Source organism: Centroberyx affinis, unplaced genomic scaffold (assembly GCF_046629955.1).
Source record: "Centroberyx affinis isolate AG114_WGS23_722 - 3 ecotype Tasmania unplaced genomic scaffold, CSIRO-AGI_Caff_v1 ptg002305l_1, whole genome shotgun sequence".
NCBI lineage: Eukaryota > Metazoa > Chordata > Actinopteri > Beryciformes > Berycidae > Centroberyx > Centroberyx affinis.
This window is the reverse complement of record NW_027280577.1, coordinates 249,632-268,915: the sequence shown is the minus strand read 5'-3', so window position 1 is coordinate 268,915 and position 19,284 is coordinate 249,632. Positions and strand designations below refer to the sequence as shown.

General features: G+C 39.4%; 1 protein-coding gene across 1 annotated transcript in view; it reads left to right on the top strand.

Moving 5' to 3' along the window:
* Positions 1 to 13,030, top strand: part of LOC139655559 (polycystin-1-like protein 2) — a 42,615-nt gene extending 29,585 nt beyond the window's left edge. The window contains exons 27-42 of the mRNA XM_071532993.1: positions 255 to 454; positions 791 to 1,023; positions 1,468 to 1,681; positions 2,117 to 2,351; positions 2,618 to 2,858; positions 3,075 to 3,171; positions 3,372 to 3,506; positions 3,769 to 3,954; positions 6,089 to 6,419; positions 6,699 to 6,832; positions 7,165 to 7,292; positions 8,528 to 8,688; positions 9,341 to 9,551; positions 9,905 to 10,006; positions 10,160 to 10,291; positions 10,848 to 13,030. Of these exons, the coding sequence (XP_071389094.1) occupies positions 255 to 454; positions 791 to 1,023; positions 1,468 to 1,681; positions 2,117 to 2,351; positions 2,618 to 2,858; positions 3,075 to 3,171; positions 3,372 to 3,506; positions 3,769 to 3,954; positions 6,089 to 6,419; positions 6,699 to 6,832; positions 7,165 to 7,292; positions 8,528 to 8,688; positions 9,341 to 9,551; positions 9,905 to 10,006; positions 10,160 to 10,291; positions 10,848 to 11,054 (2,947 nt within the window). The 3' untranslated portion in view covers positions 11,055 to 13,030. The remainder of the gene's footprint in view (positions 1 to 254; positions 455 to 790; positions 1,024 to 1,467; positions 1,682 to 2,116; positions 2,352 to 2,617; positions 2,859 to 3,074; positions 3,172 to 3,371; positions 3,507 to 3,768; positions 3,955 to 6,088; positions 6,420 to 6,698; positions 6,833 to 7,164; positions 7,293 to 8,527; positions 8,689 to 9,340; positions 9,552 to 9,904; positions 10,007 to 10,159; positions 10,292 to 10,847) is intronic.
* The last annotated feature ends 6,254 nt before the right edge of the window (positions 13,031 to 19,284 follow it).

Sequence of the window (19,284 nt, the reverse complement as noted above, 5' to 3'; positions counted from 1 at the left end):
ACTCTTAAGAATTATGGGGCCCCAACTGGTACTCCTGTCAATCCTGTAAAGCTTGCGCACAAAATTGATTTTGTGGCACAAAATGCATTTTTGTAATGCGAAATCTAAAAAGTTACAAATATTCATGTACTTATTTACATAGCAATATATTTTTATTAAATACATCATTAACTCATTGTTAAGATTCAAATAGGTTTGTTTGTTACATCTATCATCATTTTAGATTGTCACCTTTTTCTGTGATTATTTTCCAGTAATTTGTTCTTCATGAAGACAACCAAGGATTTCAGCGACGGACACCTGTGGTTCTCTGTGATTAGTCGACCGCCCAGCAGCACCTTCACCTGTGTCCAGAGAGTGTCCTGCTGCTTCTCCCTGCTGCTCTGCACCATGCTGACCAGCATCATGTTCTGGGGCATCCCGACAGACCCGTCTGAGCAGACCATGGACCTGGGTACAGCACAGCACAGCATTATAGCACAGCACTTTGCTTTAAAGCAAAAACAGTGAATTGCTATACATTACCGTACTTTGCTTTAAAGCAAAAAATGAATGATGTAATAATGTGCAAGATTTTCCTATAAATAAATGTCTGTCTTGCAACTCTCTATCCCCGACTGTTGTAACTCAATAGTGATTCAACGTATACCCAGTTCATGAAAGCTTTTGGGGGGAAGGGTCAGACATGATGGTGGTGACTTTTCGTTGACTGAAACTTTTCAAAACTTTTGTGTGTGTACTATTTCACTCTGTCTCTCTTTTTGATCTCTCTCTCTCTGTCTGTCCTCAGGTCACTTTGAGTTTACCTGGCAGCAGTTCATGATTGGGATTCAGAGTTCACTCATTATGTTTCCAGTGAATCTCCTCATTGTGAGTATCTTCAGAAACACTCGTCCTCGAGAGATGTCTTGTTTTAAACCCAAACCGGATGCGGAGCAGGAGAACACTTCTCAAACACCTCGCTCACATACCGCCGCCTCCAACATGGACATCAGTGGCATCACTTTAGACACTGTCATCAAGGTAAAGATAACCTGTGCCTTCATACTTTATGTTTTAAGGCAGTTATGTGCTAGGTGGCTATTTTGAATTTTTTAGCAATAAGCACTTTCTGTTTACATATTTTAGGGGCCACTCTTTACCCACTTAGAATACATTTTCTGAGCACTTTTACACCCTTTTTTTTTTTTTTTTAACAATAAACCCTATTATCAGGACATTCTATGACATGTTCAAAATAGTGCATAATTCGTAATATGTAAATATCACAATTTTACATGTATAATAATGTCAACCAATTTCATATAGTGTCCACAACTAATTACTAATTATTTTAAATGTAAAAGTATTTATTTAACTTATAAGTAGAATAAGAGCATGAACAAATTATTAATGATTTTGCACTTGACTTCCTATAAATAGACCATAACATACATTATAATTACATTTGAGAATCTGCTCTCTCAGGACATCACAAGAATCGCCCATTCACTCTCTAAGACCGTGAAAAGCAACATCCCACACACAGAGTCCAAGTTTGGACCTGGACAAGTTGATATCAATGCTGTTCTTTCTGTGGTGGAGGACTTCATCAGACAGAATAACAAAATTGGTGACGCCACTGCCAACACCCATTCCAAAACACAGGGATCTCACAATCTCATTCAGACTCAACTACCAGGTGTGTTTTTCTACTGTGGATACTTTCACATTTTATTCAGTCTGGTCTTCATTAGGCATTTGTCATAATGTGGGTAAATAGTTTACATTGTGTTGTGAGGTGAAGGCTCATTAGCTTGCAGCCAGTGGTACCCACTGATATTAATGAGGAATGACAGTTCTAAAAGGCATTTTTTAGGCTAGCTGTAAGACAAATTTAAATACTTTTTATTTTGTGATACATACCTGCAAAGCAAAATAACAAAATAAAATTAAACATGTCAAAGTTTCCTGTCAGGAAAGCAGGTTTTCTCTGTGGGTACATAAATGTGGAAAAAGTGAGGCTCAAAAACAGCTATGAGCATTGCATCTAATCACTAATACATCCTACACTTGTGCTAAAAATTGAGTTATCAGACAGTCACCAGTTAACAAGTCAGAAAATATGTATTTCCAGAGAGCGGTGTTGGGTTGTGTCCTGAGACGACAGCGGAGGGCATTCAGAAGAAGAGCAACAAAAGCCAGTATCTGTACCGGCAGCTCTGTCAGATTGACACAGAGTTGAGTCTCCTCGGCCCCTCTGGCTTCCCCACATCAGACAGCTACAGCCAGGCTGTGCAGCAAGTCCAGGACATGAAGGGTCTTCTGGAAGATCAGCTCTTTACATCCAGCTTTGGAAACCTGGACCAACAGTTGAAGAAGTACACTAATCATTAATTTAGCAAAAAGTAAAATAGGAGGAGGAATAGGGAAATCACTTGTGATGTAGAAAGTAAGAAAATGTAGTGTAAGAAAGCTAAGGAACTGTTGAATGTTGTAGAGTTCAAAGTAGGATATTTTCATTGAAATCTAGAGGATTTCAGTTGAAGTGAATTGGGCTAATGGTACCTCAAAAAGCAACTTCAGAGCGGTATTTGAGCAAATGTCATTCATTTTTCTTCTCTCCTGTCTCTCACAGGCCAAGCGCTGCAGAGAGCAGTGACAGTGACAGTAGTAAGAGGAGACAGGCGTGCTGTGAGGGGGGGCTGCCCTGGTGGTTTGTGTTCATCGGCTGGCTGCTGGTGATCACGACCAGCTGTGTGGCAGGATATTTCACAATGCTGTATGGGTTAAAATTCGGGAAGGAGCGCTCCATAAGCTGGTTGATATCCATGGTTGTCTCCTTCTTTCAGAGTCTCCTCATCATTCAACCGCTGAAGGTGACAGGAGAAGTACACATGCCCTTTCCTTAATAAAGAACTGTATATTCTAACACATATAAATGAAGAATTTAAAAGTCTTAAAATAGCTTGATTTCATAATTCCATAACAATTTTAACTTTCTTGCCAGCCATCGTTTTTGCCAGATTTTCATTTTGGATTGAACCTCTGCAATATAGCCATGAAATCATTCACCTATACATGTCTTATCACAGGTGCTATGTCTTGCAGTCTTCTTTGCTCTCGTACTAAAGAAAGTGGAAGAGGAGGACTATGAAAATCTGCAGTTTGTAAAAGCTGACAGAAATCCAGGTAAAAGAAAAAAATCAATGGGACATGCTGGAGTAGAGAGTGTTACACCTATGATGTTATTTTTTTGGTTTCTAGCTTTGAGTTATCCATGTTCCGAAATGTTCATTTACTGAGCACTGTTGAGTGAACTGTCAAAGATCACTGAAATTACAAGAAAAGTCTGCTTGAAAAGTTTTCCTTAAGACCCTGTTGACCCACAGATGATCATAAGGTGGCACAAACAGTCAGAAGGGACAGCAGACTGTACCAGCCTCCTCCTCCTGCGGACATTGAGAGGATGAGGAGGAACAAGATAAAGGAACAGAAAGCCTTTGCCCTCATCTGGGAGATTTTGAGTAAGTAAAAACACTGATATATTTATCTTCCTGGTTGTGCATTTAATTCACTTTCAATTTGATCCATCTGGGATGTTGTTAATGAAAAGCTTAGTAAAGCATGTTAAGGAAAGGAAATAAAGAATGAATTCTCTATCAATGAATTGCAGTGTCCACTTACATTTTGTCTTGACTGAACTTAAGTTGACTCCCAGTTGGTCCCCTTCTATTGCAATGTACGGCAGGAGAGACATAAGTTGTATTGCATTGTGTTGTGTTGCAGCCTACATGGGTTTCATGTGGATGTTGCTGCTGTTGGCGTACGGCCAGAGAGACCCCAACGCTTTCTTCCTGAGTCGACACATTCGTCAGAGCTTCAGCAAAGGGATTTCAGACAGCATGAGTCTCAGAGACGTGTTCACCTGGGCAAACACCTCTCTGCTCAGTAACCTCTTTGGTGTTTATCCAGGTAGAAAAAACACCCTTAATGTAAAAGTAAAAAAAAAAATGGCCGGGCACCTGTGGTTTTATTGCAATTATTGAGACATTTGATAATTAGAAAATGTCAGCAACATACCACAGGAAAGGCATCAATGCAGTCAAATCATATGTTTTTAATAATCTTGATACTTGATTTATGTCAGAGCAGAGGCCTGTACTACGAAGCAGGATTTGGGGTTAGCGAGGTAACTTCAGGTTTAATCCAGGGTTTTCGGTGTCACGAAGGTGGTTTACTTTTTACCGGAGTATGTCGCCATAGCAACTTATGCTGAACGGCTAACCTGCTCCGGAGCAGGTTATGTTCAGGATACCCGATCGAAACGTATAAAAAGCCCGCCTCCTCACCAATCAGCTCCCTGGACAATTTGGCGTCATCGTTTTAAATCTTTAACAAGATTAACAAAACCAGATATGAATAAAATCATTGCATTCAAATGAAAAAATAACTGTACAAAGGGATTCTATTGAAGTAAGGTAAGAAGGACTCTTCGCAGGGCAATGGTGTTTAGAGACCGGCAGAAAACCTTCGCTTTCCATAAGGATTTATTATATTAGAGATATAATAATTCCAGGCGATTTGCCCACTCTGGCTATAAGAGAGGGCTTCTATCAAATAGCGGGTAGCTTACAATAGTTGACTATAGTTATCAATAGTTTACTTTACTATTGCATGTGACAGGCAGTGATAAGTCTATTTACCTACACATTTACACTGCATTACACAATCTGCATTTTTCCTCCAGCCATCCTCTCTAGCTTTGGCAACAGCAACTGTGTTACTTTTCGCTGTTGTATTTTTGTATTGCTCATTTATTCATTATAATAGTATGTTCTTATTGAGAGAAAAAAACAAATGTTAGTAGCCTAATCCATTTCTTTGACATACTTCCCACTTATACAGTCTACTTAATATGTTGACATGGTCGGCAGCATTATATTAATCTAACCCCACAATTGTTCAGTCTAGTTTATTGCTTATATTGTTTTATTTTATTTTTGATACTATTTTTATTTCTTATTTTTAGATTCTACATGTGTGCTTATATTCTATTTCATTTTCCCTGCTGAATAATTTTACTTTTGCTGCTACAACGATCTAATCTCCTCACGGGGATCAATTACATTTCATTTAATCTTAAATCCGCTGCTCTGTTGCATGTGATTGACTATTTGTTACAAAATCCGCCTCTTTTATGTGAACGGCACATAGCTCAAGTGGGAAAGCCTGGATTGAGTTAACGAGTTGATAACCACCTTCGTGATACCGATTAAGCGTGAGAGTGGTGGTTAGGGTTAGTTAAACCAGCTACCGCAAAGATATCCTGAATATGTTGAACTTGCTTCGTAGTATAGGCCCCTGGCAAAAAGCTATTCAACAAAGGAAAATTATTCCATGAATGTAGGCTAAAAAGTGGCAAATGCAAATCATTCAAATCTCATTCCATCCTCAGCCTTTCCAATTTGCTGCCAGGAATTTGTTGTGCATTCATTCACCAGGGCAAAAAAATTGACACTGCTTCTAGAAAATGCTCATGTTTACAATAAGTGTCATTATCTTGATTAAATATCCCGTGTCCTCTGCTCGGCGCTCGCTGCTTGGTACAGTGCAGCTCTTGACTTAATGGACAGAGTTTTGAAGAAGCGTGAAGACGCCTAGGCAACTGAAAATATAATATCCAGTGGTCACAGATTGTTAATCTCCTCTGCATTTTTAAACACACCCAGTATGCAACATGCATCCTGGAGAGAGCTTTTCTATAGAGTTCCCTTTACAAATTCAGACTTGTGTTTTATCATTGGGGAAATTCTGATATTGCCAAAATCTTATTTTCCTCCATTTTCTTTCTCTTCCTGGCTGCCCACTTCCCTTGTCATTTTTATTGGATGCACAAGGGTTTCATCACATTGAAATCACACAAAAAAACTTTGTTCATGTGCAGCACAAGCCATACTGAGTTTTACAATGCAGGGGTGTGAAAGTAGCTTTAGAGTCAAAATTGGGACCAAAACAGGAACAGACATAGAGCCAAAACCAAAAATTAATTAAAGCCAGCTCTGCCTGAGAAAACCACAAGACAATCATCAAACATGCTGTGTTCCAGGATTTATCACAGATGGGAACTCCAAGCTAGTGGGTAACGCCCGTCTTCGTCAGGTGAGAGCACAGAAGAATTCCTGCCAAATTGCGGGCGCCATGCACCAGTTTGTGCCAGACTGTCATGCTCCGTACTCATGGGAGCTGGAGGACATGGGCTCCTACAGCCCAGGCTGGAACCACTCTGTGGGTGAGAATATCTCCCAGAGCCACTCCAGCCCCTGGAAGTACCAGACACAGGCTCAGCTCCGGGCTTACGCTATCTGGGGCAAAATGGTGCTCTACAGGGGAGGCGGCTTTGTAGTGGAGCTTGGCCCAGATTCACAACATGCCAGCAGGTACATTAGCGGTCAGAAATACATCAATACAACTCACTTGTGTGCCAGAAAGTAAAATATTACTGTGTTTGATTTGTTTGTGTTTCTTTTTTTAATTGAATTGCAAGTTTACATTATCCTCTATGCTCTAGTCCCACTCAATGTATTCTCGAAAAAATCGAATGGTAAAATTCAGCATTTTCTATTGCAAAAAAGATTGTCTTTTGTAGTGTATGGTTTTAATCCAGGAGGCTACTGGTAAGCCTATAGTAAATGTATCCTTATGTATTTTATCTACAGCGTCCTTGAGTATCTATTCAAGAACACCTGGTTTGATGCGTACACAAGGGCAATCTTTATTGAGTTCACCGTGTACAATGCCAATGTCAACCTCTTCTGCATTGTCACACTCTTGCTGGAGACCACAGCTGTAGGTAAGGCTGAGTGGGACCACGATTACGGTTTGAGCGCAGCTTTGTTAAAGATGTTTCTCTGAAGGACTTCCACTGCATTTATGAGTGTACAAAGACATGTTGTGACAACCGCTAGCTCTACATTTCGTAGCGCCCGAGAGACGCTTTGTAATGCCAGATATAATTTTCTCTCCCTTCTGTTGCTTCTATTCTTAGTATTTATCAGGATTGTAATCACAGTCACTGGGTAGTCACTACACTGTCCCTTTTTATTCCTTCACAGTGATTTACATTAATAAGAAAGTACTAGCCGACACGCGTTTTATATAAAATTGTTCATGTGGTTTATATAGGAGCATTCCAGTTCCGCAGTGAGCTGCAAAGTGTTCGTCTTTACCAATCCACTGGTAGTCTTCACATCTTTGTTATGGCTGCTGAGGTCATCTACCTCCTCTTCATCCTCTACTACATGTTCCTCCAGGTAAACATTTACGTGACTACTTATCCTAGCAAGTAGCCACATATTGTGTATTTATTTCAACATAGTATATAGCTGCTTATGTCGCTCCAAACCCATGAATTGCTCAGTTTCCTTTTCACTAGTATTTATTCGTTAACCACTTGACCATTTGAATTTAGCAAGGAGAAGAGACTGGCAGGGTTTTTTTTTAGAAGACAGGTTTGTTGAATGCATTGAGAACTCAGACTAGATTAACAATTTGCAGGCTGGGCTCCATTAGTCTGTTCAGATGTGTCCTGTGGCCCTGGTTTGGGATGCAACATGCTCATTTTATATGCCTTTTGGCTTCCTTATAAATTTCCTCACTCCATTCCCCTGTTATTTGCTACTATGATTGCTCAGGAACAATCTAAACTATCATTGATCCAAGGGATGCTGATAATTTAAGGAAAAGTAGCTTCTATGACATCTGGCCTGACCCAATTCAAAATGGTATGTATAGTTAATGAGCAAACATTGTGTACAAATGATATTTAGAACCTTATGAATAATTTACAATGCCGTTACAGGCTTTTTAAATACTGCATTTGACAAAAAATACGAACCAATGTTGAGATTTATACAGAAAGAAGGGACACGGTTTACAGCTTTGTATCAAATTCTAACATGGAGTGTATTCAATCAATCAGGGGAAATCCTTCTCTAACGATGAATCAGCAGGGTATATGTGAAGTCACATTATATCTTCAGATCTAACACTTGATTTTTTATCTCTGTGCATCTCTTTGAATTTCACCTTTCAGTTTGCTGTTTATGGAGATCAAACAGTATGGAGATCAAACAGTCTCATAATGACCCAAAAACAAATGTCACACGAAAATACATTGTATAGCACATTGCACATAATAAATGCAGAGCAATTTACCCTCTACCCCACCATTTGACATGTTTTTTTAAATGTGATTTGTAAATATGTAAAAATATTTGGGAATCAATGCTTTTCCATTTTCATTAATATGTCATGATTTATATATAAAAAACAAAAACAAAACATATTAACCATATTCACAGTCCTAAAACTTATTTGTGAATTAGCTAGTGTGCTTTTTTGGGTGTGAAGACCTTATGTTCACCCTTAACACATTTGTCCAAAATGCAGGGTGATGCAGATGGGACCACTTTCATATTATGCTCACAAATCGGCTCCTGTAGCATGAGCTATTATACCAGTCTTGCCTCATTTCTTCTCCTGACAGGGCAAACTGATGAAGCAGCATAGGTGGGCTTACTTCAGGAGCGTGTGGAACCTTCTGGAGCTGACAATCATCCTGCTCAGCTGGAGTGCCATGGCTATCTTCATCAAACGGGCCGTGCTCGGGAACCGAGATATGGCCTACTACCACAACCACAAACACCAGTGCGGATCCTTAGTGTTTGTGCTTGACTGACACATATTATACCCAATGCTTTCCTTTTAGTCAACCGCTCGCTTCCTCAACAGCACTTAATGTCAGACTACCCAGCTACTGAATTGCTCCTCAATCATACATCAGCACCTTATGTTAGTGACAGTGCAGCTAGATGATAGTCTTTCTAATGCATCGGTCACTTTACCCTATCATCGTACCAGATCTCTTATTATACCTCAAAGGTGATCGGCTACTTGGGCTTTATTCTTATACTTTTGGGGGTTTTTAAGTGTTACGTCTATGGATGTATGCACTTTTTATTTATCGGGGGCGGTGGGAGGGAGTCATGTGTTTTTGTATATTTTATCAAGTGTATTCCTTGTTGTTAATGTTGTTCTGTTATGAGCAAACTGAGACAAAGTTGGCAATTAAGTATTGAATCTTGAATCTAGTATGTACAACATGAAAAAATGAAAACAAGTGCCAAGCCAATACTTGACCAAAGTGCAGAAGTTCAGCGGGCTTTATAGGTGGATAGGTGTTTGCTTTGTAATGCTCTTGCTTTGCTCATATTTTATTAATTATTGCATTTTATAGCGTTCTTTGATGGTACTCTATTATCTTCTATTTTGAAAGCTCACATCTTTGCTTTATATGTAGATTTGCCAGTTTCCATGACACAGCCTCAGCGGACTCAGTGCTACAGTATCTGATCGCCTTCCTGGTTCTGCTGGCCACAGTCAAACTGTGGCACCTATTCAGGCTGAACTCCAAGCTGAACATGATCACAGCCACGCTGCAGCGGGCCTGGGCCGACATATCGGGCTTCCTGGTGATCATGTTGATCATGTTTCTGGCTTATTCTATCACTGTGAGGATCTTGCTGTTGTGTTTTCATCTACAACCACAAGAGAATGAATCAGTTTCTGTCATGTTTTTAACGTGTGTGTGTGTGTGTGTGTGTGTATGGGGGGGTTATTATGCAGTCTGTACAAGGTGCGGGAAGTAGATTTTATTTTCAATTATTATATTCATACACTTCAATCATCTAATTAAACTCATCAGATTTAGTCTATGGGTAATTACGGTAATGTATGAATTAAAGTTATTAAATAATGATGAGCTTCCAGTACCTCAGAAATTACCATCTCATTTCAAACTGAAAGCTAAGATAATCAGAAATTATTTTTCAATTTTCCATATGCTCATATATTCTTTCTCTAGTGTAACCTGTTGTATGGCTGGAAGCTGTCCTCCTACAAGACTCTCATGGATTCTCTCCTCAACATGATCAACTTGCAAGTGGGCATCTTTAACTATGAGGAGGTCAGTGAGATTCTTACCGACTGAGAGGGTAAATATTACTCTAACATAACATATATCCCTGTTTATGAATCAGTGGTTCTTTTTTTGCACTTCTGATGTGGTCAATATTCCCTTAAATGGAAACTGATGCTTCCATGACTCCCTGTCTACCAGGTCCTGAACTACAACCTGGTACTCAGTGCGCTCCTCATTGGTTCCTGTATTGTGTTTATGACCTTTGTGGTGCTGAATCTCTTCATCTCAGTCATCCTCATGGCATTCAGCCACGAGCAAATGTATCACAAGGTATTTATTATTATTACTGCAGAGAAAATATATACTATTTGAAGGTATTGATTATCATGAGTTCATCATGTGCTTTCATGTGCTTTCCATGTGAGGGTTTATGACTGTCATGCATAGACAAGATCCTATTGTTCCTGAGACCCACTTATACAACATCCGTACGAACACCATAATGAGACGATACTAGGAGGGGGGAGGCTTGCAAGTGGCTGTCCTTGAAGATATAAGCCTGGTTAGTCTGACCCTCGTCAGAGAACTGCACCATTCCCTTTGCTATGATGTACTTCTCTCCATGCAGCATGTATCATTAAAGAGAACACTAAATCAATGGACGGCGAACTTGTCTTTATTACAAAATTATTCATCAGTATGTCATAACTCCCACCAACGATTAAAGCAGCGAAGTGTCAAAATAACTCTTCACATGTGCATTACATATAGTGTTAAAAGCCTACGCATTAAATTGTGCAACCCTCTCTCCACTTCTCAGTCTGCACTGTATGCCATAACTCTGACATAAAAATAGCTCTTGTTGTCTGTCTCCCCTCTCCCCCAGCCGTCAGAGGAGGAAGAGATCGTAGACCTGATGCTGAATAAGCTCTGCAGTCTTTTTGGGATCAGCTTGAAGGAGACAAAAGACAGCACCGGTCCTGAGGCGAATGACAGTGTTGACTTGGGCCTTAATAATGGCAAAACAATCCTCAACAATTCTTCAATTGAGCCAAACATTTTTCAGACATCTGACAACTCAGAAAATTCCTAGCAGCATAGCTTTATTAAATTTCTTCTGCTTCATATATGAAAGACAGAGATAATTTTGAAAGCCACTACTCATTTCTCCCAATAGGTAAATATGTTTTTTGCTTGCTCCCTGCTGGGAGGGAGGTCAGAGCAGCAGCAGTGTGGTGCTGTATGAATATATTATGATCAATAAGTCTCACTTACAGAATCAAAACACAGATTGTTGGTGTGGAAAGATGTGTGGGTTTTTTTTTGCCCTTATTAAATAGTTGAAAGTGGAGAGAGACAGGAAAGACTGTGAGAAATAGTTAGATGACAAGGGGGAGGATGTGTTTTGTCTTTTTAATGGAGAGACATTCATCTGTGACTGTTACTATGGCTTCACAGCTTCAGTCAGTGCTTAATTTGTAAATGATGAGGTCCCGGAACACCAAGGGGTCGGTGTTCCCACGAGTCGGTGTGGAGGGAAACATATCAAGACAACAAGCGCATTGGAGGCACAGTGGAGCTCAGTACAGCCATATAGCTTACTGTAGACAGCCTGAACATTACTAAATGACCGACTATATGACCTTAGAGCTCCAACTACTGGGGACCTATTACAATATTTGATTATTGCATAGGCTACATAATGCTAATTTTTACAAACCTGCCCTTCAAGTAGTAGACTAAAGATATAACTGCACCGTGCACAACGCTAAAAAAAAATAAAAATGCCCACATAGGCTACTATGAGACATCCTAATCATACATGAAGGAAACTGCAATGGCTTCAACCATTTACCAGAGAAATACTGGTTTGAGTAGTTACGCATCAATATTCAATACAAATACTTTCACAGGATATCGATTTTGAATGTAGGAAACTGTCAGCGAATAATGCAATAAAACATGTCGTGGTGCAGCTAGCAGTAGACCTAAATGCGACACTCAGCTGGACCATGCTGGTTTTGAAATGCCCACAGTGATGTGGCTTACAGCCCTTCACGTCAACCAATTATCATCGTTATTACCAATTATTTCTGGACACTCAACATAACATGCGCAATTGCCCGCATATTTAACTGTGGGACTTACAGGTCCGCACTCCAAAAAATTTCTGTTCGCAGTCATCTATGCAAATATGAATTTTGATTGTCCCAGCAGAGACCTAATAGATTAAAGGATATGCTAACACATTTACAAACTAAACAAATCATGCTTACCTTGTCTAATTTTCCAAAATAGTCCACACAGCAGACATATGGACAGCAAATTCAACTTTTAGCCATGACGCTGTCTGAAGTTTACCATAACACACTCTGCAGAGCAGCTCACTCATGTGACGTGATTACTATGCGCTTGTTGTTACTTTCTAATAGGGTAATCACCTGTCTTCATATGGAAATGAGAGGGAAGGGAAAGGAAAGAAGAGTCAACTATTTGGAGGAATACATGGCAGACAAAAAAAAACAAAAAACGTTTCATGCCACCAGATGCTGGGTCCATGCAAATAGGTACCGGAATGCAGGTAGTCCAAAACCGCGAGGTGCCGGATCCTGTTCCGGCAGGATCTGGCACAAATTAAGCACTGGCTTCAGTGAGTTAACACCTCGGCTTTCATTGTTTGAGCAAACAAACTCTCAACAGGGAAATAAAATTACACATCATTCTGATTCCAAATCACCATGGCAATTTTCATTCTATTGGAAATGCTATTTGATAATTCACTCACAGATGAACCTGCACATAAATATACCTTTCATAATTGGAAATGCATTTGATTTTGATTTGGGCACTAATCAGCTTGTCATTATCCATATTCCTATATTTATGTTATAATAAGTTGTGACTCATAGTTAGATCAGCCACAAAGCAAAACGCACTCAGCAGTGTGGATTCAAAGTGCCTTTCATCTCACCTTGTAAAGCAAAAGCATCTTGTATCTCACCATCATGTATCCCACCTTGAAAATATTTGCTGAAATTAGGGAAGTGCATGCATGTGTTTTTTGTGAGAGCATATATATAAGATATGAGTTTATTTCATTGTATGCTAAACTTTGTCATATCTACGTTTTTACAATACGAATTTTACAATTTCATGCACTTGGTAATAAAAGAATACTATGGCATTATGGCTCTTACCCTTATTTATATATACTGTATATATATAATAATGGTAATTTAAGAATCAAAGCTTATTAATATATTCACAAAGCACCACACTGCTGCCGCTCTGACCTCCCAGCAGGAAGCAAGCAAAAACTATATTTCCCTATTGGGAGAAATTATCGTAATTATATTATCTGTCTACTTTTGCACTCACTGAAAGTTGCTCTCTGATAAGAATCAGCTGAGTTGACAGCTACAATTATGTGCAGCGATGTTGTGTTTTGTCTAGAATCTCTCCTATCTATTTTGAAAGCCATTTCGTATCTCTCTATTTTTTTATAACCACAGTTGTCCAGTGAGAATCCACAGTGGAGAAGTGGCTTGTTTGTGTGTGTCTGAAAGATAGAAAGGTAAAATGACCATGAGAGAGCAAACTCTTGATGTGGGTGCATTGTGCATTAGATTTCTGTGTTCAATGCCTTCAGCCTACTCTGCTGTTACCAAATATTATTTTATTGCAAACCAGTAATTAATTCTTTCAGCATTTATTTTGATGGCAGGAGGTCGATTAATCAAGTTCAGTCAGGAACACTCTCGTCATTAAGATAAACCATTACTGCATCAATGGTTACACAGTTGTATTTGGCAGTACAGGTTCTGCTCTCTAGGGGGCTCGCTGAATGAATCCAAGTAGCATGTTAAAAGATTCAGTGGGGAGGACAATCAAACCTCCCAGGGTAAGACAACAGATATGCAATATGCATAATGCACGAGGCAAGAGATGTCATCGCAAGTGTTTTGATTAATAAGAAACCAGGACAGGAGGAGACTGGGTGGTGGAGGGAGAAAGCAGCAGGGAAGATGAGTTGGCAGCTTAAACAGACCGCCTTGTTTCAAGTGTCAAACATGATTGGTGTTTGTTTGGATCAGCTGTGTCAGATGTGTCCGGCATAAAATAAAATATATTTAATTTTATAACATCAAAAGGCACAAGAGGGAATGGTTGTTCATTGTTTGTACTTAATAGCAGGAAGTGGGTGTGTATATATACTGTACCAATCATCGATTAAAATACATAGGAAAAAACTGCAGCTATGACATCCAGCATCCAACCCCAGATGTTCAAAGCATCAGGAAATTACTAAAAAAAAAAAAAAAAAAAAAAGGCACAAGAGGGAATGGTTGTTCATTGTTTGTACTTAATAGCAGGAAGTGGGTGTGTATATATACTGTACCAATCATCGATTAAAATACATAGGAAAAAACTGCAGCTATGACATCCAGCATCCAACCCCAGATGTTCAAAGCATCAGGAAATTACTAAAAAAAAAAAAAAAAAAAAAAAACGAAATATAAAACTAACTAAAATATATAACTTTACCTAGCCTAGAGAAATTATAAATTGCCAAGAAATATTTCAATATAACAAAAAATAAAATATTAATAATATCAGGATACTACAGAGGCTGGTCACCTGTAGAGAGAGGGGGAAAACTTGATTTTGAATAACTTCAATAACTTTTTTTTTTTTCCTAATTTCTTGGCATTGCTTTACTGTTTCTTGGAAAAGCTTTATTGTGGAGAGTCATATTGTGTTTTGGGGGCTTCAATAGCATGAAAAAGCTCTACGACCAGCAGAGTCTGTTCACTGAATAGTCACTGATGGATCAAACGTCTTGATTTCAGATGCATGTTCAAAAGAAATGGGAACTCATTTGACTCGCATACTGTGTGGACTGAAATCTGTCCAAATATATTTTAAGTTCATCAAAAAAAATTTAACATTTCATTCTAACATTTCATTTCATTTACATGAATGCAATTCTGCAAGGATGATTAGATGTAACTTTAAGGATCCCTGGGGGAAAATCTGGACGTTGCAGCAGCAAATAAAAATCACTTGTCAATCATGAACATTACTCAGAAATAAATGAAATGCTTTTTGTAGAGTGATATGTATAGTATGCTGTCACCTCCCTGACCAAGGTCCTTCTTGCCCGGTATTCAAGTGAGACGACCAGGTCCAGGACCAGTCTGGCTAGTTCCATATTTCTTTCTTATGATGGAGATGGATTTCCTACTTTGCTCTTGTGAACTCCCAACACTTCAGAAATGGTACCCTTCCCCAGATCTATGCTCACTCTTTTCTGAAGCCTACAGACAGTTCATTGAACTTCATGGTAAAGTTTCGGCTCTGTCATGCACTGTCATCTGCAGGACCTAAATAAAATCCTAATTTTATTTATTTTGAATTCAGGCTGTAACACCAAAAAAAAATGCAAAAAAGGTCAAGGGGGTAACTCTCCTGGCTGCGCCTGTTCCCTCTGTCTGTGAACTTATCTGGTGTTTCCAGCTGAAGTGTACCGATGGTGATCATACCATACCATATTTAATACAAATACTACAAATACAATGGAACAGGTGCATAAAGATGATAACATCCTGTTATCATCCTGTGATGTATCATACTATAAAGCAAGGAATCTCTGTCTGTATGTGTGTCCTTCGCATATCTCGAGAACCGTTCGTCTGATCTATTTCATACTTGGTGGGTGTATTGCTGGGGACCCAAGGACGTGCAGTGTCGGATTGGACACGTGACTCATTCAATATTAATAAACTTTGAATAAACAAGCGAACAGCGCTCTGTGCAGCAGCGGAGCTCAAAGTGAACGGGCACTGCACTAGTTGATGTAAATTGGTCTTCCCAGCCTGTCATACATGCACATCCAGCTTTATCTCCCAGACTGTCTAAGCAGGCAGGATCTGATGCTGATGATTTCATGTGTAAGGCTTTATGGTAGACTGGAGACTGATTTACACAAAAAAAGGTATTTTGATTTGTGACACTCTGTGACTCAAATCTGAGGATTTGCCCATGTTAAGTCAGCAACAAAAAGATGAAATATGGAATTAGATCTGTTTTCTCCACGGCTCAGTCGTCACTCTGTCAGGGTGAGAACAGACTCTGTTTCAGATTCAGTATGCCTCACAAGGGGTTTTAAACAAATCTGCTTTCACAGTCTCCACGGTGTCAGGGTCTTCAAGAGCAAGTCAGGTCAGTCAGAAAGAGGCAGGGCAGTATAAACTTCATCACTGTGTCGGAAAAATCAGTTTGTACAAATCTAGTCTAGTTCTTTATGCACTATCTAATTAATTAAAGGAAGTAAAAGTTGTTTTATAGTGAAAACTAAACTTAAACTATAAATCTTCACATGTAAATGAGTTTTGATAACACTATGGGTACTTCTGGTTCTTCATCTAGTTTGCATGGACTGCTGAATGATGTATGCCAATATGTATAGCCTTTTTATGTTAGTAAGACAACACATACTCTGGCATTTTATATGTAGTACAGGGGGCGCTGTTGAGCAATGGAGTAACACGTGTTTCCAGATAGCTCTGACAAATTAATATATTAAATATACAAAAACACATCTATACCCATCCCCAAAGTACTTTTGAAACACAATTAACATCAAGAACTAAATATACGCGATTTAGAGTATGCACCGTGCTCGCCTGACCAAGAGATGCCTGACAAGACGAATGAGGAAGAGGATCCACCCAACAGCAGTGTTAGCTGCCATCACAGCACTACGGAGCGAAGTGGCCCAAATCAAGAGCGACATATGTGATACCATCGCCAGCCGTATCAAAAGTGTATATACGGATTTAAGAGAAGAAATAGCTACGGCTACAAAAGATCTACAAAACTTTCAACGCTTGAGACGACATCGACATCACATAGCAACACTACCAAGGAGATAGAAAGATCAGCCACTTTTCAGTTGGATAGTGTCAGTACACTGCAACACCAGGTGACTCGTCTCAATTCAGAAATGAAGAAACTTGCTCAGAAATGTGAAGATTTGGAAGGCCATTCAAGACGGCACAACATCAGGATAGCAGGAATACCCGAGGGGAAGGAAGGACCCAAACCAAGAGACTTTATTGCCCAGCTACTGCGGGAGGCACTCTCCCTGGAGGAGAAACCACTCATTGATAGAGCCCATAGGACCTTCTGACAGCGGCCTGAACCTCATGAACCACCTCGGCCTACACTACTACCACACTCTGGAAGACGTCTTGCGCAAAGCTGCAGCGATAAAAAACCTCCAATACCAAGGCAAAAAGATACAAATCTTCCCCGACTATCCACCAACAGTCGCAAAACGGAGAGCACTTTTCAACATTTACTTGAATGGGCTTTGGCTGATCCCTGGCGAAGCCTTGGATCTGAGAATAATGCAGCTGAGGGTAGCAGGCCCAGACACAAGCGCGGGGCTACCTGTAGATTAGCTATGGCAGATGGGCTTTACAGGGGCTTCCTGTGAGCAGGAGTGTTGATTGAGAGGGCATAATGAGAGAGGTGGTGTCCTCACAATGGACCCAGCCACATCGCTGCACCTCTTGCGTCCAAACAACCCCCCATTCTCCGAGCCCCTCAGCTTGTAAATCCCTCTCTCTCTCTCTCTCCCTATCTCTCTCTCTCTCCCTCTCTTATTCTATCTCTCGCTCACTCTCTCCTCCTCTCTGTGTGGAACTCAGAGTACAGAAACAAGCACAAAAGCAACTGTAAATAACCATGAATGTTAATCCAGCATTAACTGGTTCCCCCTTAAACTGGGTGTGCACTTTCACAGGCTCGGCTCCTCCGCAGGTCATTAAAGGGATAGACCCCTTCTCATTGTTTACTTAACAAGGTTTTTCTATATTTCAAGAGACAGACTAATAAAATTGACCATGGCTACAGTATAAAAAAAACGACCTCATTTACTCGTTTTTGTTTGAAAGAGAAAGTGTAAAAATCAGCAATATGATATGTTTTCTCAGTTCACCCAAACCTATTTTTACACATTGCCCTTGGTCTCCCAAGCCTATATCATAACACTTGCCCTACATTCGCTCTGCAGTGAGATGTAATTGTGAAGCACTTTCATTGTTGTCATGACTTGTGCACATGGCTTGCTCTCTCACCTGTCTCTCTACACACTGTGGTGTTGACACTGGGCCCTGGGCCACACTGTGGCAAACACTCTGCAAATGAAGTGTGGAAACCCACAGAAGTCCCGGGGTCAAGTTTGTGTACAAGAGTTGAAATTTTGTTGCGTCTGACTTTCTCTGTCTCCCACTCTGGAAGTTTCCACACAAGGGCCGCTACACAATCCACAGACTCCAATTATCCCCTTCCTCTGAGCGCCTTGAGCAAGTTTTTCTAAACTCCTTTCATTTCGCTCTTGTCAAGCAATGAATGAAAAAATGCATTGCCGCATGCATTCCTATAACTGGTGAAGTTTAATGATTCTATTCAGCCTCAGTTCATCTCACTCAGAAATAATTTAATAAGAAACTTTGGCCTTTAGAAGTCTGTGTCCTGTCACAATAGTCAAAGAATGGACAAAAGACGACCTGAATACAGCGGGGAAATGGAAATGCAAATAGGAAAGGAAATTGCCCTTTTAAATGCCTGGTTAAAATCTGTATTCTTAATTCAATTTGTGAATCCAGTTATTTATTTCTCTTTTTAAACTGCATTTTCAAATAGATTTTTAAATTCCATTATTTATTTATGAATTCATTAATGCATTTTTAAATGATGTACTTATTGACTGTTTTATGGTTGTTTTTGTAAATCCCTTTTTAATTTGAACTATTTATTGATGGATTAATATTTCAATTGTAAATTATTTTTATAATTCCTCTTTTTATTGCCCATTAAAATATCAGATAATGAATTATTTTGTAATTTAGTCTATTTATTCATAGATTAATAAATTAATTTGTAAACAAATTTATTGATGCCTATTTGTATTGTACAATTAGTTATTAATTAATGAAATGCTTTATTAATATTTCCGCGACACCTGTGGTCCTCCATACCCAACAGCACAAATTCTCACAAATCGGACACTATCTCCTCCCTTTAAATTTTTCAGAGGGACAAGGAAAGGCTGCCCTCTATCTCCGTTAATATTTGCACTAGCCATAGAACCACTTGCCCAGAGTATTCGATTAGACCCCCAAATCTATGGCTACGACACAAAAGAAACAACAAACAAAATATCATTATATGCAGATGATATTCTTCTGCATATAACAAAACCGCAAACTACTATACCAACAATCTTAGAAAAAATTAACCTATTTGGTACATTT